The following is a 21,834-nucleotide window of genomic DNA, read 5'->3' as shown; positions in this document are numbered from 1 at the left end:
ACTAAGTAGCACGCTCGGCTTGTCAGCAGCATGGGGCTTTTCAGACTGAGCTCCGGTCCTGCTCAGCGAACACCTGCTGCCTCGCCTCCAATGGGAGCTGGATGGATCCTGTGGGGGATCCCGGGGAGATTAGGGTCTGCCCTGGCCAGGCGCTGAGTATGGCATCTGTGCAGGGTAACCGTGGTACTACATCAAAAGGTGCGGAACCACCAGTCAGGGGCATGAGCAGAGAGAGGGATCGCTGGGCGGCCAGCCAGAACACAGGTGGTCCCGGTCTGGAAGCAGTTCAGCCCAACGGCCCTCCATTCCTAAGGAAAGGAAATGCCCAGGAGGGGGTTGGGTCGCAGCCATGCTGGCGAATGGAAGCCTGCAGCATCCTTGCGTCAGATCCAGTCTGGAAAGGTGGACAGAGCTGTAGCGTATTGAAAACTGTATTGAGATGAAAAGCTACTACTTTAAAGTGTAAGGGTTTTCCTGGTCCTGCTTGCAGGCTCGGCGCCTCTGAGGACAGCTGTGTGATCTGGGGCTTCAGCAGGCTAGCAGCAAAAGAGCCATTGTCGAGCAAGATCTCTCTGCCTCGGCGAGCAGCCTGCTTTGTCTCGCCCTGTATTTGGTTGTTGCGTGTTAGGTTTCTGGAGTCCAAGCAATAAAGTAGTGTTACAGTGCAACCTTCCAGGGAGAGTATTAACGTTTTGTTTGTCCTTCTCTGTGTGCATGCCATGACAATAACAAGAGCCAGCCTGCAGAGAAGCACTTCCTGGGCTGCAGGCAAAGGGCGTTTATCAGGGCGAGGGATTTGGTCATTAATCTAGATTACACAGGACTCTGTTGCTTGGCACCAGCTTTGGAAGCCAAGGCAAAGGCTGAAGTTATTAGATATTCCCCAGTTCATGGAAGCATCAGAACTCAGCAGTAGCTATTTGCACGGGGTGCTGGGCAGAGACAGACCCATCTTGTTGACAGGGAGTGAGGCACAAAGCAGGGATGCTGGTGAGCAAGGTTGTGTGTCATAAAGCCAGGCCGATGGTTTCCCCAGTGTCTACGGGACAAGGGCTTGACCATGGTGCTCTGGGAATACCAGCTCCCTGCCTGGCACCCGTCAGTACCACTTTGCATTCCACCTCAGGCTCTCAAAGCACTTCCCTGCCACGCCCACTTGAACTGATTAAATACCCCCGTGCGATAGGTATCATCCCTTTTAAAACAGGTGGAAATGGAGTCACAGAGCCATGCAGTGACTTGCCCCTGGTCATACACAGTCTCTGGCAAAGCCAGGAATTGAACCCAGCTCTGTGTCAACCATGCTTCCCCCTGCACAGAAGGATTAGCTTTATAATCCATTTGGGAATAGGAATTCTGCTAGGACTCGGAGTTCTGCCTGAGCCCAAAAGTTGAACCACAGATGCCGAAGGGGAATTTGCATCCGTGATTCCATCTGCTGTAGGTAGGAGAGGTTGAGGCAGCTTCCATCGCAGCATCCAGGGAAAGCACTGGTAGGGTGGCAGTAGATGCTACTTAAAGATGAAGGTAGGGAGGGAGGGCAGCGGGCCATGCCTTTGGAAGGTGATGGGTGACAAAAGCAGGAGGTGGCGGCATTTAGATGAATAAGGATGCGGAGCTTCCTCTGGGGACCACGGTGACGGGTTCCACCCAGCATGAGGGAGTGAGTTACACGGAGGTGATCATTGATGCCTCCCAGGCTGCCCTGGGACAAGTGCCAGAGCATCTGCAGCTCCGGCAGGCCAGCCTGATTGAAGCTAGTGCACGTTGGTGTTTTGCTCCAGCGGTGGCATGTCTGGGGAGAACTGGTACTGCCGGTCACAGTGAAGCCCAGGCTTTCCTGGGAACCGTCTGTGATTGTTACAAGTGAGATGCTCTCACCGGCAAAAAGTCTCCGCACAAAAAGAGCTGAGTCAACGCCAGCCAGCTGAAGCCTCAGAAAGAGACAGGACCACGTGTCCATCAGACACAGCCACATGCCTTGCATGGAGCTGGTACTCGCCCTTGCCCCCCGCACCGACTGCAGCCAGATGGAAGGAGTTCAGGGAGGAGGCTGCCTCCTGGCTGATCTCCCGTCCCCCTGGCTGCAGCAGGGAAACCGCACACGTCCTGTAGCTCCGTGCGCTCCACCTGGGTCCCTAGGCAGTGGCTCCCTTCTGCAGCCAGGGGGACGGAGATCAGTGCTCCCTCCCTCTGGCTCCAGCAGGGACCCCAGCGCCTGTGGACCCAGGCGAAGCACTTTGCCGTTCTCCCTGCTACAGCAAGGGGAGGGCAGCGCTGATCTCCTATCCCCTTGGCTGCAGCAAGGAGCCGGCACTGGTCTCATAGCCCCGTGGCAACGCGCTCCACCTGGCTCCTTCGGCAGCGGATCCCTTCTGCAGCCAGCAGGAGGGGAGCCGTGGGCCACTTTTGTCCCCTGGGCCACAGGTTGGGAACCACTGGTCTAGAAGAAATGCCCCTGGGTCGAGTGCAAGACTTTGCTTCAGGGGGCCAATTAAGGCGTTAGCCTTCGAAAGAGGGAATTCACATCGCCGCGGTTTTGCCCAGGCGTCAGAAACGCACCCGTGGGCATGAGGAGGATGAAATGCATCAATGGAAAGTCTCTTGCTGCTTCACAAACAGGTGCGGTCCTGACAAGCCGAGAGAGACGAGGCAGCAGGGCTGGAGCGAGCGCTACGTTGGAAAGGAGAAATGAGTCCAGCCCCCGGCTCTTCGAGGCACGGCCCTGCCACATCAGCCCGCTCTGGGACTTATCAAACTCTCGCTTAAAACTAGATAGGTGGTTTGTCCCTCACTGCTCCTACTGGGAGACTTTCCAGACCCTCAGTCCGATGGTTAGAAACCTGCCTCAGTTTCCAGCCTCAATTTCTTCCTGGCCAGTTTATCCCCATAGATTTGGTTGGAGAAAGAGAGCAAGCGGGCCGCAGAGAATGCAGATCAGAGTGTAGTTGGGATGGGCCAGGAATGGAGAAGTTAACGAGAGGCCACGGGCTCAGACAGGTCAATGTGGACAGGAAATTGGACCGTCCAAAACTCACAAGGGTATCTACTAGAGCTGGGTAAATTCTTCTTGATGAACAGCAGATTCGCCAAAAGCTGCGTTTTTCGTGGCACTGAAATGGTTGGTGCTTTCTGCCTGAATTCGGAGAATAGGTTTGGGGGAAAAAAAAAGATTTGCCTTTTTAAAAAACAGAACAAAACTTTGCACCGTTTCAAAATAAAAGGTTTTGACTTTTCATTTCAAAACGTTTCATTTTGAAAGTTAGCTATATTTATTTAAACAACAAAAAAGGGGGCAAAGCCCACTCAAAAACTAAACCAAAACCCAAAGTCATCTCATTTCAGGTTGAATGAAATTTTGGTTTTTTGTTTTGGTGAGAAAAACTGAAACGTTTCGGTTTTGGTTTGAAACAAACCAAATTCCTTGGGGTTTTTTTTTCAGGTTGGGCCCCCAAACCAACAAATCAATTATTTGTTCAGTTCTAGTTTCTCGTGCAAACAAGGGAACTCCTCCTCTTTGGGGAGTGATATTTGCACACTTAGCTCAGAAGTTCTAGGCGTCAGCCACTCAGAGTTTCTGGGAGTGGCCTGGTAGCTAAGTCACTAGACTCAGGGGCACACAGGAGGTGGGTTCAGTTCCCAGATTCCCTGTGCCACCTTCAGCCACTCATTTCTGCTCCCTGCGCCTTAGTGTTCCACGTGTAAAATGGGGAGAATGCAGCCCTACGTTAGGGGGTGTTGAGGGAATGAACCCATGCAAGGTGTGCAGACGCTATGGTGACATGTGGACACCTGGATAGACAGGAGCCAGGATTTCCCCTCAGACTCCATAGAGCGATTTGCAGCTCATTAAGCCGGTTTAAGGAGAGCAGGGGAGCGGAGGCCTGGCTTGGGTTGAGAAGAGCAATGCAGTTTGGTCCAGTGCAGGTTTGCAAGCAGATAATTAGCTTTCCTTCTCTCTGCGTGGCTGATGCGAGCCTGTCTCTGTGTCACCTTAGTTCTATCCCCTGGACTACACTGAACAGTTCATCTTCCTCCTGGTGCTTGGACTCTCCAAATTCTGTGGCTTCCATAATTTAGTTCCACCTATTCCTCCTTTCCTGCTACCTCTGAACTCTTCTTTCTTTGGTTCAGAAGCCGAGGTTTGCAGATGAAGTAGGATTTACTGCAGTTCATTTGCATGAAGCATCTAACCTGGCTGGGGGAGAAGCGTTGTTAATACGGGCCGTGCTGCTCTACAGGGCAGCGTTTGCATACAGCTTTGTTTGCCTCCCAGAAGCTTCCCGTGTGCCCTGCCTCCCCGGATCACAGCTGGCTCGGCACTATTTTAAATACAAAAACCAGAAACACTTTTAATGATCACTTATGAAAAATATTACATTTTCAAATTGTACATAAAAATAACCTTTCCGGGCCCCCCCATCGCACCTGCCAGAAGGGTCTGGTTGACCTCTAGAAATAGGCAGCACAAGACCGGTTAGAAGGGCACAGGCCGGGCTGGAAGAGCGGTTAGTATCTACAGGAATAAATTACGTGTTATCCAAAAAAAAAAAAAAGTGAATACATAAGATTGAAGGAGTCCATTAAATAAACCAAGATAATAATTGCACAGTAGGAATTCAAACGCTGAAGGCTTCCTTGCAAATCAGTTGTTAGGAGATTAGGCTATAAGGTTATTCTAGAGTGTTACATGCAGGTTAATAGCACACATTCCCGACCGTCCCCTGGAGGGAAGCCGTGGGGCAGGACAGGGCAGGGCCTCGGGTGCAGGAACCTGGGGGCTCTTTACAAAGTGTAGCTCCTAAAAGAGTGCCAGTGGATGAGACAGATGACAGGGAGACGCCGGAAGCGGTGGGTTTGCGGGCCAGGGTGAGGTCTCTGGGCCGAGACAGAACAGGGTCTGCATGTCCATCAGGGGAAGCAGAGCCTGACACCTGCCAGCCCCAGGCCTGGAGCTGCTAGCTAGGGGCAGACCCAGAAGGAGGGCAGGTCTTCACAGCAAGAGCCAGGGCAAAGCTCTTCAGTCCACTCAGCCCTTGCATCCTCCCAGCCTCTGGCTAGCCGGGATAGAGCGCAAGGCCCTGCTCCTCTGCTGGCTGGTGGCAAACACAGACAAGGGGCACCCTGTAGGGTCGCAGCCGGGCCGTGCCCGAAGTGGAAGTTTGGATCCCGCAGACGCCGTTGGCTGAGCAGTCCCTGTGCCACTGGTTGGAAATAACCACGCCCGGGCTGGGGTCAGCTCATCCGCCGCAGCGCCCCACCCTGCACCAGCCCAAGCGAAGGGCAGCGCCGCGTCTACAGTTTCTACCTGAAGCCGAAATCCCCGGGGATGGGTTCAGACCGGCTGATCTCAGCAGGGCTTTTCCGACCACAGCTGTTTTCAACCTCCGCTCCGTGGACCCTGGGGCTCGGCTGACTATGTCTAAAGGTGGCTCTGCAAAGAAAGTTTCAGATCCCAGGAAAGGCATCCCATTGTACTGATCAATCCAAAGTATGTGATCTGCCCTCCCCCCCCGCCGACAGGTCAACCCCCAGAAGCGCTGTTGTTACCCCAGAAGCCCCCAGTTTAGCACCCTTTCCCGTGCCGAGCAGCTGCAGCGTTTCTAGGTGAATTCTGTTCAGTCAGTTTTCTGTTTAAGACGGCTCTGGCAGGGTGAATTTCCAGAGAATTGCCGCACCTCCACTCGAAATGTTCTTAGGGGTCCGCCCAGGAAGAAAGGTTGAATACCATGTCCCACAAGAAGCGGCAGGAGCTGACCACTGCAGCCAGGGAATTAGCAACACCGTGAGCAGCAGTGTTCCTTCAGTCTCTGCTTGCCAACGGCCACCCCCACACAGAGGGCGCCCAGGGTGGCTGCTAGTTCTCGGGAAGAGGGGGCCGGGAGGATAACACTGAGAGCTGGCAGCGTGTGTGTCAGAGGAAGCTGGTCTCCTGGGAGTCTCTGGGTGACGCCACGCGCAAGGCTCCCCCTCACGCACGCTTACACCAGGGATCCCGCTTGGCTCTGGGCAGGCACCATGACTGGCACCGCGCCCATTCTGGTCAGGGTAGAGGTGGTTATCCCGGGAGGGACAGCAGACTCCTGGCGGGGGGCCTGCGGCTGTGCCCCATTTGTCCTGTGGAGAGTGGTCCTATTGCTTGGCACAACGCTCGGGTAGTGGTTGCCGTTCAGAGCTGGTGGGAAATAGAGGGGCAGACTCTGGCTGGACAAGCTGGGAGTGGGCGTCAGGGTTCTGCTCCGGGGGTTGCCGTAAGGAGGCTTGTAGCCCACCGTGCTCCCGGCGGCGGTGGTGATGGAGGCTGTGTCTGAAGCAGGCTTGGCCGGGTACAGTCTGTGGTCCCGGTTCGTGTTCACGGACGACAAGGTACCGTTTTTGGAGACGATGTCAGAGCCGGAACCTTTCGCCCAAGAAAGCGTCTTTGGCGCAACCGCATCCTCTCTGAAAAGGAGAGCGAAGACAGAGTCAGTGCCAGCAGCCGGCCAGGGGGTCTCTGTATTCACACACACTGCTGGCCTCACCCCTAACCAGGGGAGGAACGGAGCATTGCTCGAAACCGGACCGGAGACTTAAAGCACCAAGATGCTTCCCAGGGAAAACACTCCAGATGGGCCATTCCACAAACAGGGGCCCTACAAGCAGATCACAAAGAGTGGCAAGCTTTGGATCTAACAATCCTGAGCATGTGCTGCCTGCAGACGGGGCATCTGGGGGTCTGGACTCTGACTCATTGGTTCGGATAACAAATGACATTAAAAAACCATTAAAGGGACATTAGACCTCTGCCGCCTGGGCTCACAGAGCAACTGATAGCAGTAGTTGGCTGTTATCCTCTAGGTAGGCCAAGCACCAGAGAGTGAGGAGAGAGACTTTGCCAGCAGGTTTCACAGCTGTTTTCTGGCAGCTGAGGAATGTAGAGACTCAGGTTCAATGCTGAGCTCTGGAGGGAGTGTTCTCTAGTGGTTACAGACCCATCAGCCCTTGCCCCCATCCCACCTGTCCCCCTCTGCCTCCCTGCACTTTCTCCTGACTCCCTCTGCTTCCTCCTTACTCTGGGCTCTTGTTCCCCTTTTCCTCATGGCTCCTCCAACCCCTCTCTGCCCACATCCCGCCCACCCACGCATCCCCCATCCTTCTCACGCATTCCAGTCAAGCTGATTCCTCTCTTTCCTTCTAGCTGCCTGGGTGCCAGCAGAGGGGGGGACCACTGAGAGCACACGGGAGACAAACCAACTGCCGCAGATCCTGGCTGCAGGATGGAGCATGCTCAGTCACTCTGTTCACGTGGGACGGTGTCATGCAATGGGCTCACACGTGGGAAGTGAGAGTGGATGGAGCATGCTTAGTGTGGATGGACTCCGTGCGAACTGAGGTTTTTCAAAGGCTTCTCACTCAGCCAGATTTGGGTAGGTTTTCACAGGAACAGCAAAAGGTACATCCTTGACCCCAGGGTGACTCCCACGCCTAATATCAAACCCCTGCTCCAAAGCATGGAGGAACCCTGGCGCCTTTAAACTGAAAGCTTGTAAAAATATTTTCTTAACATGGGCAAAACAATGTATTTTTCCCTAGCCTTGTTCTCAGAAATGGCTGATTCATTTGGGTTGGAACAAAATACAGCCTGAGGCAAACACATGGCCTGGAAAATTTCAGCCTACATGGTTAAAATGTCCCATAGTTACATGGAACTGAAAACAGGGTCTTATAATGGAAAGTGTCAGGTAACCTTAACTACAGGCAGTATCACTAGCAGTGTTCATAGATTCCAAGGCCAGAAGGGACCATTGTGATCATCTAATCTGGCCTCCTGTATGACATAGGCCAGAGAACAGCCCTACAATAATTCCTAGAATAGATCTTTTAGAAAAACATCCAATCTTGATTGATTAAAACTTGCCAGTGATGGAGACACCACACCACCTTCGGTAAATTGCTTCAATGAGTAATTACCCTCATTGTTAAAAATGTACACCTTATTTCCACTCTGAACTTGTCTAACTTCAACTTCCACCCACTGGATCATGTCAGACCTTTCCCTGCCAGACTGAAGAGCCCATTATTAAATATTTGTTCCCCTTCTAGGTACTTATAGACTGTGATCAAATCACCCCTTCACCTTCTCTTTGTTAAGATAAATAGATTGAGCTCCTTGACTTTCACTAGAAGGCAGGTTTTCTCATCCTTTCATCATTCTCGTGGCTATTCTCTGACCCCTCTCCTATTTATCAACATCTTCCTTGACTGGTGCACCCCAGAACTGGACACAGCATTTCAACAGCCGTAGCATCAGTGCCAAATACAGAGGTAAAATAACTACTCTCTTCCTACTCGAGATTCGCCCGTTTATGGATCCAAGGCTTACATTAGCTCTTTTGACCACAGCGTTGCACTGGGAACTCGTTTCAACCCTAAGCAGTGAAAAATTATTAATCAAAGTGTGAGCCTTTAAAAAAATCATAAAGCTGGATTTTTAAAACTGGGTCATCTTTTTTTTTTTTTTTTAAACATTAGGAGTCATGTTTTCAAGCTTTTCTCCTCAATCCAGAGGGCTAGAAACGGTTTTTAAATGAAAGCTGAGAGTCTCACAATAATCACAGGACTCTGGGAGCTGGGGCTTTATTACAAACACCCAAATAGCACAAGGCTCCTGAGAGTTGGCAACCCTCCCCAGCCTCAAAGAAAATGGTGTTTTTGCGCCGGTATGCCTTTCAGGCAGTTTACACTCATCTTCTCTTCCAGCAGGCAGGTCTGAGCAGGCAGCTCTGTGACCGGCTGTCAAGGGGCGACTGAGGCACCCCTGGCCCAGGCAATGTCTAGGAAGTTTCACCTGGGCTTTGCCAAGCAATGCGGGGATTCTTACTTGATCTCGTTGGCCGTTTCCTCCTGCTTGTCTTTCTTTTTATTCCGATAGACAAACAGTTGCAGAACAAACAAGATAATTAAGCCGACTCCAATGAGAGACCCCACCACGGCTCCGGCGATCACGGCGGCACTGACAGCTGCAGAAAACCAGAGAGAGAGCTTAGAGAGGAACACCAGGGCCAAAGCCATGCAGCAACCAAGTCAGCATGACAGGGGCCAGCCTGGCTGGCATCTGCAGCGCAAAACTGGGCCTTCGCCCACTTATCTTGGAATGAGGGAAAGGGAAGTGGTGGGGACAGCCCAGGGTATAATAATCCTGCTCTTCGAAGTCCTCCAGGATCCTACGGACCTTGCTGCCAACTGAGCTGCATATTGCTAGCGGTAGTACTCAGTGTTAATAATCCCCAAACTCGAGCATGGCTCGCATGCTCCAGATCTGCAGCAACATCTCCCAGGTCACATGTGCGTCTCTTCACTTCGGAGCAGGCTGAAATCCCTGAGCCGTTCCGGGGCTCCTCGCCCCCTGGGTCTAAACGTCCCTTCCAACGACCTAGGTCACTGAAAGCATGAATGGCAGGTCTAAAGGCCGCGTCTCCTCCCCTACTGCGCGGGGAGTTTACTCACGTGATTTCACCTCCAGGGTGATGTTGCACTTGGAGTTGCCGGCTATGTTTGCTGCCGTACAGACGTACGTCCCAGACATGCCCGTTGAGAGGTTCGTTAGCATCAGGGTCCCTCTCGTGAGGTCTGCAAAATTCAGAAGAACAAGAGACCTGTAGAGTCTAAATCGCCCCTGAATGACATTTCATCCCACCTGCCGATGGGCTGCAAGGTGTGCAGCTGTATCACAGTTACCAGCTGGAAGGCCGGCATCTCTAAGGTGTGGTAGTGGTACAGAGCACACGAGTGGGTGAAGGAGGAGAGGGACTGACTGTTAAGTGGCTTAACATCACCTTGCCTTGCTTTTGTGGTTCTGTGGCAGGCCTGGGGCGTGTGGAGCCACCATCACTGTTTCACGCTAAAGCCGTGCGTGTGTAAACGTGGTATACTGGAGTTTAACCATTTTCACAAAGCGACATGATTTCAGAGCGGGGTAAAATCAGTTCCCCGTTTGCAGCCTGCAGGCCCAACATTCGGGTTCACTGAACAAAACAGTGCACAATATTTAAAGCTTTGAAATGAGCGAACCCGACACACTTCTGCCCCTTCCCAAAGAGTCTGTAGTCCTGACAGCAAAGCGGCAGGACATCAGCGAAAGCCTCCAGCTGCGTACATTTCCCACAGAACGGGGCTTCTTCTAAAGAGAGACGTTCTCGAAAACATCCGGCCACCACCGTGTTGTTTGCCACAAATCCTGTCTGTTGCTGCCGGCATAAGAAGTGACGGCATTGGCAGACCCCGGGACCTGTGTTTCAGGCACAGCCCGTTTGATGCGATGCATATCAGTGAGCAAAGCTGTAAGCAGAGCCAGCTTCCAAAGCGTAACCTACCCTGCCAGCACCAAGACATACTGAACCGGGGCCCTTCATGCTATGATTTGCTTCCTCTGTCTGACATGGCCACCTACCGGCCTTTAGCATTTGTAGGCGAGCCTATTTATTCCACCAGGCTTTGCAGAGGAAGACAGAAGGGGCAGAAAGGAGGCAGGAGACTGGGGGTAGGAGGCAACACTCCAGTGGCATAGTGATTTCTGAGTGGGCCAACTGCTTGACTGAAAGGCACAGTAAAAGGTTTCTGTTGGCCCCCTTGGGTCTGCGGGCTTTGTATTCAGTTGATTGTACATGCGTGGCAGCCGGAGGGAGGTTTATTTGTTCAGGTTTTTGTGTGCGCCTAAAGCTGCAGATCGGATCATGCTTAAACTCAGACTCTGGCCAGGTCCAGGAGATCTGAGCCCTACGAACTGGTCAGATCTCGGTACGTCCACGCGGCGAAGCGAGGTGTGACTGCCACACACGGAGACAGACCTGAGCCAGCCTTCATCTAGCGAGCGCTGGTACCGAGAGCAGGGAAGCCCCACAGCACTGGTGGCTGCACGGGCTGCCCAAGCGCAGCTGGGATCTGGGGATGTACGCAAATTGCTAGCCCGGGCGGCCACAGCTTCCCTGCCGCTGGTACCTGAGCTGGCAGGATCAAAGCTGCACTGACCACCGTGAAGACAGACCTCCAAAGTCATCGGCTAATCTCAGTGCTGTGTGGAGCTGCATATTCAGAAAGCGAGGGGAGCCTGAGCAGCCGACACGCAGAGCCCCCGGAGGGGACAGGACAGCGCGATCCATGCCGGAGACCACAAGGGCAGAGCGGGCCACACTCCCCCACGCCTCAGCAAAAGCACGGTAGTGGTGATGGCCGGATGCACAAAGGCTGCGCCGTGGGACACCCGTGACTCCACTGCTCTGGGCTCTATGCTGCGCTCAGGCCCATCGTTAAGCTACACTTATCCCCGTGATACTGTTTCCATAGTAACTAATGTATTTCAAAGAGGAAAAAGTGGAAGGGGTCTGAGTGGGAGAGAGGACCCCATGTACCGCTGTAATAAGCCATAATGCTGGTGATGCTGTGGTGATAAGGGGAGCATGGCAGTGTAGCCCCTGATGGAAAGCAGGATCCGTTTTCTGGCTAATGACCTGCTGGATGAGTTACCCAGGGCTGTATCTCATGACCCACGAGTCCTGGGAGCCATCTGAGCTGCCCAGCTATTACCCGAGGGACTGGTAACAGAAGAAAGGCTCCGCAGCAAAGCCTTGGCGGCAGGAGACCAGGTGGGACTCCAGGGACGCGGCAAAGAGGGAACGGGTGTATTTGAAGAGTCCGAGACAGCTGTGAAACATCAGAAGTTCTGCTGACAGCTGAAATGAGCCTCAGCCCAGAGGCCAGGCTAAGCGCACCCAACCCTCTCCTCCATCATAACAAGAGGAGCGTCATTAGTGTAGCTTGTGGCGGTGAGAGAGCCAGAGACGATGAGCTCGTTGTGACCGATTCTGTTACCCATCAAAATTGTTACTGAGCTTAAAACTCTGTAGAGAGACAAGGTGGGTGAGGACCAGCTTTTACTGGACCAGCTTCTGTTGGTGAGAGAGTCGCGCTTGGTCCAATAAAAGCTATGGCCTCACCCACCTTGTCTCTGTAATATCCCAGGACCAAGGCGGCTACACCACCACATGCAGCCATGTAGGGCAGTTACTCTTCGAGAACCTGATTGGCGAATAGATGGAGTCTAATCTCAGCTTTGCCATCTACGTTGAGTCCTCGGGGGTGTCATTTCACCTCTGGGAGCTTCAGCAGCTTCACTATTATAAGGGGATAATACCCGCCCCCCCTTCACAGAGGCCTTAGCTTAATGGTTCTGGAAATGCTTTGAGATCCTTCGGTGAAATGAGCTGTGGGGTGCACACTGTTCTATTATCCTCCCAGCCTGACGCAGGTGTCTGTCTGTCTGTCGCACACAGGCACCCTGTACGTTTCCATGAGAATATTCAAATGATTTGTAAGAGAGGCCAGTGTAACTCCCTGATCCAACAGTCCCACCCCTTTCCTGGCGGGGGCTGGAAACACGAAACTTCCCTGGCTGACTCTGATCTTTGTTTTTGAGCCGCTCAAGAGAACTCAGCTCAGAGAAATGCAGGGGAGTCAAGGAAGCCCCACTGCATACAGAGAACCGAGCCTGGCATGCCAGGTGGGGGCTTGCCTGCCCCGAGGGGGAGTGCATGTTGCTATGAGAACCTTCCCTTTTACATTTCCTGATTTCTTCCCTTCATCAAACAGTCCTACAGCGTTTAATTAGACACAGCAGCCGGCAGGAGCAGGGGAGACCATCCGAATGAGACGAAACGAGCTGTGACAGCTAATAGAGCTCCACTAATCAAGAGGTACGACCCGTGTAAATCCCCAAGCAGGGGCAAAGTAATGCACGCTACGCTATGCTGCTTGCTTGATAGAAATCGGACTAGTTCAAGCAGACAATTCAAATGCTGAATTCACTCCTCTGACATCTCTTCTCCCTGACAGACCCACTCGGTGTAGTGAGGATCTGTATTACTGCAGTGTCACCTTAGATCACAGACCCATTGTGCTAGATGCTGGACACGCACACATGCATTGTGATACGCTGTAATTATCCGTGCCTTGCAGAGTTTCCAATCTACATAGACAAGACAAAGGGTGCGGGAAAGGAAGGCTTGTCATCCTCATTTCACAGGTGGAGAGCTGAGACCAGGGAGATTCAGTGACTTGCCCATGGTCACTTAGGAAGTTGGTGCCAGAGCCGGGAATTCAATCCAGATCTCCCTACTCCCAGTCTCATGATTTAACCACAACGCCACCCTTCCTCTCGGTTATACACCCACTAGCTGTCTGAACCAGGCCCCTGCAAGGAGCGCGTGTGACTTCCGACACGACAGAGAGAAGGGAGTGATCGAATCAGTGAAGAGAGACATTGAAAGAGTCTAGCTTTACTGAGTCAAGACTCCTGGACCTTTTCTCCACCACACTGGACATCTGGCTGCGGCGCCACGTACCCTAGTGAAGCTGCCATCCAAACCCTCTGACTCCACGTGCAGTCACCTGGCCAGGACACAGCCAGGCTCACGTGTGCCGTGGTTTGAGAGGACAGCAGAACACTTGGTCCATGGAACTGCTCCAAACTGGCCAGGACAGGGCCACAAGCCTGGCGAATGCCACAGCGAAGCCAGCATCTGATGACAACGATCCTCTTCCCCCTTCTCCCACATCGCCCCAGCCACTCAGACCCCTTGGGGAGAGCGTCAGGGTTTCCTGCCTGCATCCCGGCAGCGCCACGATCCTGCCAGTCAGGGCAGGTGCACCCGGGGTGGGGATTCCTACCTTGGGCGGGTGCAAAGAAGACCTGGGTGCTGGGGGTGGTGCGCTGCCAGCTGTATTTGGGGGTCGGCTTGCTGAAGGATGACTTGCAGCTCATGGTGACGTTACCCCCAATGTAGGGGGTCCCGTGGATCTGGCAGGTCGGGGGGGATGGAGGAACTGGAGAGAGCAGGAGAAGAAGTCAGGTTAGTGCCTTTCAAATGCAGACATCCTTACTGTTTTCCAGCTCTAACTTGCAAAAAGAAGCAGTGCCATCTATTGGCTGCAGGCAGCACCCAGCAAATTCATTTGGGAAATCTTGAGCAGCCATGTAAGTTTGGACCCTGCGCCCTGACTCTGCTAGCCCTGCCGCGAACCCCCTCACCGGCGGTTCTTGTGAGCAAGCCAGGAAAGCGCTCCAGTTCTCGATGGGTCTACAAGCCCCAGTAAGTGGTTAGCTTCCCTAAGGCAGCATTTCTCAACCTTTTAATTAGCAAGTTCCCCCTAACTAATGAAAATGGTAATAAGTGCCCAACACTCATTTTTCCACGGGATTTTATGTTCACAGACTAATGTGAGCCACGTGTTGGACGAAGGGCTGAGTATACAAGGCTGTGCTATGACAGTTGTCAGATCTAGTGTGGGTCGGGTTACCACCCTTACACCCGGGGTGCACAACTCAAGTATGTACCTGGGCTAGAGGTGATGTTGGCCAAAGCTAGGAAGCTCTGAGTGGCCTGCCAATGCTGGGGAAAATAAAGTGCCATGCCACATTTTTTGCCATAGATTTGAGAGGAGGAAGGGGTGAGAGAGAGACAGGGAAGGAGGATGAGAGAGAGAGAGACAGGAGAAGAGGGTAACTGGTAAAATCTGGGGCTGTCACAGTTGTCAAAACCTCCTCAGGTCCCTTCCAACCCTCATCCTCTATGATTCCATAATGGTTTGTGTTAGTGCACTGGGCTACGGGATGAGATCATGACATGGAACCAGAAACCTTATCCCATTCTCCTCTAATTGGGTTTTTACACGGCACTCATCACCATGGTAACCAAGTTTCTGAGGGTTCTGGACCACAACTCTGTTTCTGGACATTAAACTCAAGTCTGTCACAGGAAGAGGTTTTAGCATTTCATCTCTCGCTTTCTCCACTCCCCCTCCCCCCAAGCAGCCAGCCAAGATGCCCACTGCAGGTGGCACTGTCACAAGCTGGCCAGCATGGAGCTGCACGTCCAGTGTGGGGCTTCCCTGATGCCTTGCTGGGCCCCCCAACCACAAAAGGGCTCATCTGGGGGAGGGAGAGAGCGAGGACCCAGGGCTCAGCCGCTGATGAGCGGGAGCATCAGCAACCCACTGGTGTCTGGAGAGCACCCAAGGAGGAGCAGATCCACAGAGGTGGGTCAGAAGAGGAAAGCAGAGGTGGGGACACACCAGGGCCTTGCACTTCTGCACTTAACCCATCACTTGCCAGACCCAGCCTGCAGAGCCGGGCAGTGGGGGAAGCTGATCCCTGGGGAAAAACCCAGGTTCAGAAGAGGTGCCCACTGCTTTCCTCACATGGCGGCTAGGGACGCAAGTTCCCCCCCTGCTCAGGACTAACTGGGCACCGGTCCTTCACCAGGGCGGATTTACCCAGAACGGTGAGGTTGATGAGTCCAATGTTTTTCCCGCTGATGGTATCTTCGTCCACAATGTTGACCGTGCACATGTACTCGCCCGAATCCGTTTCCTGGGTGTTGTTAATTGAAATGGAAATATTGAAGTAAGGCATGGGGTACACAAAGCCAGTCCGGTTCGTCTCCTGCACTTTCACAATCCCGTCCATGTAGGTCAATATCTGAAGAGAGAGAGAAGAGAATACAATGCACCCGGGAGTCCTGCAGGGGGCAAACGAATTGGGAAAGGGAGTTGCTTTGGTTTCAAGATGCACATCTCCAGATGGCACCATCACCACGAATAGCTGTGCCAGCGGGCGTGAAGGGGCAGCTCCACTGCCGTCAGTCAATCATCAGTATCAGGGTTTGGGAAACACACCAAAACACAAGGGAGAAGCAAAGGAGAGCAGCAAGCATGCCCCACAGCTGGGAGGGCAAGGAACGGGGGGGAGAAAAGGGACTAGATTAAGGGAGCTAGAAAAGCGGAGAGTCAGGGAGGGAGCCGATGAGGACACCGAATGCTTTCCCGGGATCGGCGTAGCTGAGAGATGGCAGGACACAGAGGGAAGCGGTGGGAAGGCCTAGGCAACGCAGCTGGCCATAGAACATCAGGGCGCAGCTGTTCATGCCGTATCATCCCAACACTCTCCAGAGTAATCAGCGTTGCCATGGTTCCAAGGAAACAGGAAACCAGAGGGAGAGAGAGAAACGGGCCAGGGAGAAAAGGCCCGGTGCTCAGCCAGCTTCTGGAAACCGGAACGGTGCCGAGATTCAGGGAGGCAGTTCCCAGTGGTGGCAGGAGTTTGCAGGGGAGAAGGCTCTTGCACCAGTCATGGGAAGTCCAGTCAGGGCTGGATTTAGGGGCAGGCAACCCAGGCGATCGCCCGGCTTGCCGGGTTTAGGGGGTGCCGGCTTCGGGCCTGTTTTTGTAAATACAGATCCTAGTGCACAAATGTATCATCTTATATGACAGGGACAAACAATGCATGCAAATCACGCATCAAAGTTGTGACATGGGTTACAAATGCACTAAAAATCGATACATTCAAAAGTTTAACAAATGGGGAGGGCTCCGAAGATGCTCCCCGCGCCTCGGGTGCCGTCTGGTTTAGGGGCCCAGTGCTAGGTCTGAGGAGGGAGTGAGGCGGAGAGTTGAGTGAGAAGATCCAGCAGGTCACCTGGGACAAAGCTACGGAGGGCTGCAAACCAAAGACTGGCTGGATCTCGCCGTGCGTCGTGATAGAGAGGACGGAGCCATACGTCTTTCACACGAGAGGAGGCAGGCACAGTAGAAGCGCTTTTTGCACATGCTGGGCTCTGGGGAGCTGGGCCGGGGGGAGATCACAGCGAGAGGGGAGAGGAAAGCTAGCAGGCAGATCACAGCAGGCGACGATAGAGACCGGGTTCAATGACAGAGAGCAATAGCACAGGCTCCCCACAGCGGCAGAGTGCAGGTGACCCTAGGGAGCAAAGCAGAACTTGGACTTCAAACGGTTCAGACCCCAACTCCTGCTTACAGAGAACCCAGAGCTACGGGGGACTCAGGGGACCGAGCCATTTCACTCAAGCTACCCTGCTGGCTGAGCGAGATCTCTCCTCTCTCATTCCTTCTCTTTAGGCACGTGGGAAGGACCCAGGACCCAGGCTCATCACAATTCATCGGCTCCCCACCTGTCTGGCACTTCACAGCGCTTACGCTGGCTTGCTGCGGGGATGGCAGCACTGTAACAGGTACGGAGGTATGCGCTCTTGAATCTAAACAAAAGCAGAAATCGCTGCATAGACATTAGCACCACAACGTCCCGGCTGTTCCTCCAACAGCCCCAATGTGAGGGTGCAATGTGTGACTCACCGGTGCAGGTATCTTTGGGCCACCACACATTTAAACAGCCAGACTGCGAATATTTTACAATTGTTGTTCACAAGTCAATCGACACCACAATTGGGGTCAAGTTCTGCTCTCAGGGCTTATCACCCAGCCATGACATGCAGCGTGCGGCTGGCGCCGAACCAAGATCTCATTAAAGTCAAGTCATCCATCAAACTTTGGAAGCGGACATATATTTCTTGGCTTAAAGGTGAGCTGCGCAGCTTTTCAGTTTGAGACTCCTGGTTTGTAAAGATCCACTGCTGCTTTATCTTTGTCGGAACCTTTGTTCTCATGATTTTTTTAGTTACATGGTGGTTCTGACACCCCCCTTCCCTTTTAAGGGAAAAACCCAAGTGAAGATAGGATCAAACTGGGGGTGGAGGGGAGTGGTAAAACTCTGCCAAGCTCCACCCACATTATTCAAAATTAGACCCTGCTGAGTTAGTGTTGATGACTGTGTCCTCACAAATGAGGTGCCCACCTCCCTGCCTTTTACCTGCAGACGACTGGCTCCAGGTCTCTCGAGGACCCACAGGACATAGGGACTCTTCTGAGAGATGCTCGAGTACCAGATCGGCAACACCGCTGTCTGCCCTTGGATTGTAGACACAGAGGCTTGTCCCACATGGACTTCCAGCAGTGCCGAAGAAAGACCTGCAGAGAGAGAGAGAGAATCAGCACCCCAGGTGCATCCTGACTCCCGGGAACCAGGGCCAAGTCCACTACAGACATCCAAAACTGAGCACCAGAGTCCCTCAGCACCCACTGAGATCCCCGGATCTTGCGGAACACCAGGCTCAAGAGAAGGGGACACTCCACAACTGACAACACTGAACGATCAGAACACCGTGAAATAGAAACTGCAAACGATACCTCGCACTGTAATAGCACGTATAATCCGAGGGTCTCAAAGCACAGTATAGACCCTACGTAGGCATCACCAGGGGCTCCACATGCTTACAGGCCGCACTGAGTTTGTGTATCGTGAATCCTTTGTCAGGATTGCAAACAAGCATTGATCATAACCAACATTCCAGCACTTCCTCTGCGGAGGAAAATTTCGTTTTCTGGAAAGTTACAAGCAAATCGGTGCAGAAGCCAAGGAGCAGGACCTGACATTTGATGTTGGAGCCCAATGTCATTTTGGTGCCTCACTAATTTACAAACAGATTTTGTCTTTAAATACTTGAGACCGTAGGCAGGTGACTCCTCTTTAAAATAAACTAAAAACCTAGTTTACGCACAGACTAGTTTTATAAAAAACATCCGAACCAAGGAAGCTGTGAGCATCAGTCAATATCTATCTCATGTGCTTACATCACTGTAGTAGTTGAGTACCTCGCAGTCATCAGTGTATTTTCCTCCAATCACCCCTGTGAGGCAGGGCACTGCTGCTATCCTCATTGTACAGAGAAGGAACTGAAGAATGAAGAGGCTAAGGATATGTCTACACTGATCACATTTATAATGTGCAAACGAAATAAAATCCAAACCAGTGATAAATAAATACTTGATGCTTTAAACAAGCAGTTTCACAAAGCTGAAAACAGTTATGCGCCAAATCTACTGAGGAAAGAATTTAATCAGAAAATCATGAATGATAATTGGGAATTGTTTAAGAACATTTTAATAGAAGCCCAAAAAGCCACAATCAAGGAAGGCCATATTATTTTTAAAAACTTAACTCATTTAGAGGGGGAGTGAAGGCAGATATAAAAATAAAAATAAAGATATATAAATATAACAGAAGCAATGGGAAGTCAATAGTAATGAATATAAATCAGAAGCTAGAAATTGTAGAAAATTGATAAGGGAAGCAAAGGGACACCAGGAGAAATCTATGGCCAGCAGAATTAAAGACAATATGAAGAAGTTTAAGTATATTGGGAACAAAAATAATCCTACCAACAATATTTGTCCATTACTAGATGGAAATGGCAAAATTATTAATAATAATTCAGAGAAGGCCTTGGACTCTATCCCACTGCAGTTGGGAGCTTGTTTCCCATTGCAGCCTATAGGACAAGCCTGCTTGCTTGCACATATATACCTTTCCTTATAGATTTAAGTATTGTTGTTTTATTATCCTAGGGTCATAGAGTCACATTAACATATTATAGCTGTAATGCAAGGTACCTTACAGGTAAATAAAGAGCAAGTTCAGTTTGACAATCAGAGTCCTCTTGAGTTCTGACTCTGCATGCAGTACATGCAACAATGGCAATGCTAAAGAAAGTCAAATTCAGGTTCCCTTCACAAATACAAGGGCCAGAAATGCCAGGATCGTCTTTACATGACAGATTAGTATCCCAGAATCCGAACAAGTCTTGGGGGCTGCATTGTTCCTAATCCTGAGAGTTCAAAAGTCATGAGTGCGTACGCACCCTCCCACCCAAAACCAAGAAATCGGCTTACAAATACACGAGCTTTTGCCTTCTCTTTTCTAAGTCTTCAGGGGGCACTTGTGTCACATTTTTGAGTTTTTTTCTGCAACTGAGAGGACCAACTTATTTTTAATTGGAAGCTGAGATTCTCACCTAACCTCCTGACTCCAGAAGCTGAGGTTTTAGGGAAAAACCCACCAACTATTGTGAGACCGAGAGAAAACAGAGAATTGGCAACACCGGCTCAGCTGGCTGACCTCATGTCTGGAGCTGAGAGGGGTTTGGCATCCCTGTCAGGAGAGTGAAAGTGAACTGGTTTGCAGGCTAGTTTGTGTGTTTCCCATGAGGGCTGCTGTGGCTAGTGGACAAGTGCTTCTGCAGAAACTGGAAACGTTTCTGTTTGTACTCTCACCGCATACAGGAACTAGCTGCTAGGCCTCTTAATGTTTTAATTGTAGTGGCTTCCCACAGAAACATTTCAAACAGAAACTAATGGCTTCTGATAGTGACGAGCCTGATTCTAACTGTTCCGATTTGTATACAGAAGCTGCAGGGTGATGCCTCAGCTGAGATTGGACTGGTGGAGATTATTCTGCATCGTTCTGACATTCCCATACCACAGAATACGCCAAAGAGAGAGGAGATTGCCCACAAGGGGAGGGGAAATCATCATACAGCCCCTGGACTTTGCCCATTGCCATTTCTGTTGTCTATATTCCGTAAATAACCTGACTGCAATGTTCATCAGCATCACAAATACAATCTATTAGCGGGAGGCCTTGTATATAGGGGCTAGTGACCAGGAAGAAGTTGTCCAATGAATTTTAATGCACCAGCTCCCTTAGGATTTATTTAGAAATGTTGATCGTTTGTGTTAACATTTGTGCCAGCAGTGATGAAGCTGGATGAGTGGATTCTTGTGGCTGCGTCTCTGCAATGAGCCAGGGCTCTTCAGCCCACAACACACATGCAGGCAGGGCTGCCAGCTAGATGCCACCGATTTCCATGCTAAAGGCTCTGCAGGGCAGGGGGTGACATTTTGTACAGCATCAAGCACACCACTTGGGCTCAGGGACTTAAAAAAAAGTCACCATGTTTGACTAAAAATTGGTATTTACAGTCAGTCCTACGCACGTGTGTGGCTGCCTTCTGCTGGTATGCCGATTGCACTTCTGTTCCTGCCCCTCCCCTGGGCACCTGGCAAGGTGGCTTGCTTCATGTTACCTGCTGCAGTGTGTGTGTGTGTGTGTGTGTGTGTGTGTGTGTGTGTGTGTGTGTGTGTGTGTGTGTGTGTGTGTGTGTGTGTGTGTGTGTGTGTGTGTGTGTGTGTGTGTGTGTGTGTGTGTGTGTGTGTGTGTGTGTGTGTGTATACACATTGGACTTTAGAGGGGCCATAAACAATTCCATGCGAAGAACTGGAAAAGACTGGGACTGTTTAATTTAGAGATTAAGAGAACATGATAAAGGTTCATAATAATAATTAACAGCTGACAGAAGACTGGCACCCTTATTTATCCTCCAGTATAATACAAGAGCAAGAGAACAGTCATTAAAAATACAAGACAGCACATTCAAAACTGATAAGAAATGATTTTAACATGGTGTATAATTAGCCGGTGGAACACACTGCCCACAGAATAGCAGAAATATATGAGACATCCAGAGTTATAACTGACAGAATAAAAGTTACATGAGACATAAAGCCTCATATTTCAGGCACAATCCATCACCAGTGCTCTGGAATCAAAAGAAACACCCCATATGAGCAGGTTATCCCATCATTTTCCTGACTAGGATGTTCATGCACTTGCCTCTGAAGCAGCTAGCCCTGGCCCCTGACAGAGACAGGATTTTGGGCCAGGTAGAGTCTGGAATTAACCCTCCAGGGGTCATTGGCAGCCACGTTTTACAGGTTGTTTGAACCAGAATGGGGCTAACCGAGCAGATTGGTGAGCCGGCCAGCATGCAATGGGCCAAATGGCATTGACAGTTTGGAAACGGTGCCTTCACCTCGCTCCACCAGCGAGTCTTCGGGAATTGATCCACTCCTGCCGCTGGCTAAGAGAAATATTCTTACCCAACGGCAGCGGGTCTCATTATTTACCAGTCACGCCAAGGCCTTGATTCTGCTGAACTGGGGCCTCAAACCTCTATAGCAAAAACAACAGAGTCCTGTAGCATTTCTTGCATCTGACGAAGTGGGCTGCAGCCCACGAAAGCTTATGCAGAAATTAATTTGTTAGTCTTTAAA

The 21,834-nt window shown here is 51.4% G+C and overlaps 2 protein-coding genes across 2 annotated transcripts in view; both read right to left on the bottom strand.

The window, feature by feature from the left end:
- Positions 1-5,481, bottom strand: part of VSIG2 (V-set and immunoglobulin domain containing 2) — a 28,854-nt gene extending 23,373 nt beyond the window's left edge. Inside the window, exon 1 of the mRNA XM_067563277.1 lies at positions 5,309-5,481. Coding sequence (XP_067419378.1) covers positions 5,309-5,468 — 160 coding nt within the window. The 5' untranslated portion in view covers positions 5,469-5,481. The remainder of the gene's footprint in view (positions 1-5,308) is intronic.
- Positions 5,482-5,633: 152 nt separating this feature from the next.
- The window catches only part of ESAM (endothelial cell adhesion molecule), a 62,891-nt gene continuing 46,690 nt past the window's right edge, over positions 5,634-21,834 (bottom strand). Inside the window, exons 2-7 of the mRNA XM_067563263.1 lie at positions 17,696-17,853; positions 15,307-15,511; positions 13,702-13,857; positions 9,487-9,609; positions 8,861-8,999; positions 5,634-6,441 (exon numbers count right to left, since the gene is read on the bottom strand). Coding sequence (XP_067419364.1) covers positions 5,982-6,441; positions 8,861-8,999; positions 9,487-9,609; positions 13,702-13,857; positions 15,307-15,511; positions 17,696-17,853 — 1,241 coding nt within the window. The 3' untranslated portion in view covers positions 5,634-5,981. The remainder of the gene's footprint in view (positions 6,442-8,860; positions 9,000-9,486; positions 9,610-13,701; positions 13,858-15,306; positions 15,512-17,695; positions 17,854-21,834) is intronic.

The sequence above is a fragment of the Emydura macquarii genome, unplaced genomic scaffold (genome assembly GCF_026122565.2).
Source record: "Emydura macquarii macquarii isolate MOO-44397 ecotype Brisbane River unplaced genomic scaffold, CSIRO-AGI_Emac_v2 contig_312, whole genome shotgun sequence".
Taxonomy (NCBI): domain Eukaryota; kingdom Metazoa; phylum Chordata; order Testudines; family Chelidae; genus Emydura; species Emydura macquarii.
This window is presented reverse-complemented; position numbering and strand designations above follow the sequence as displayed.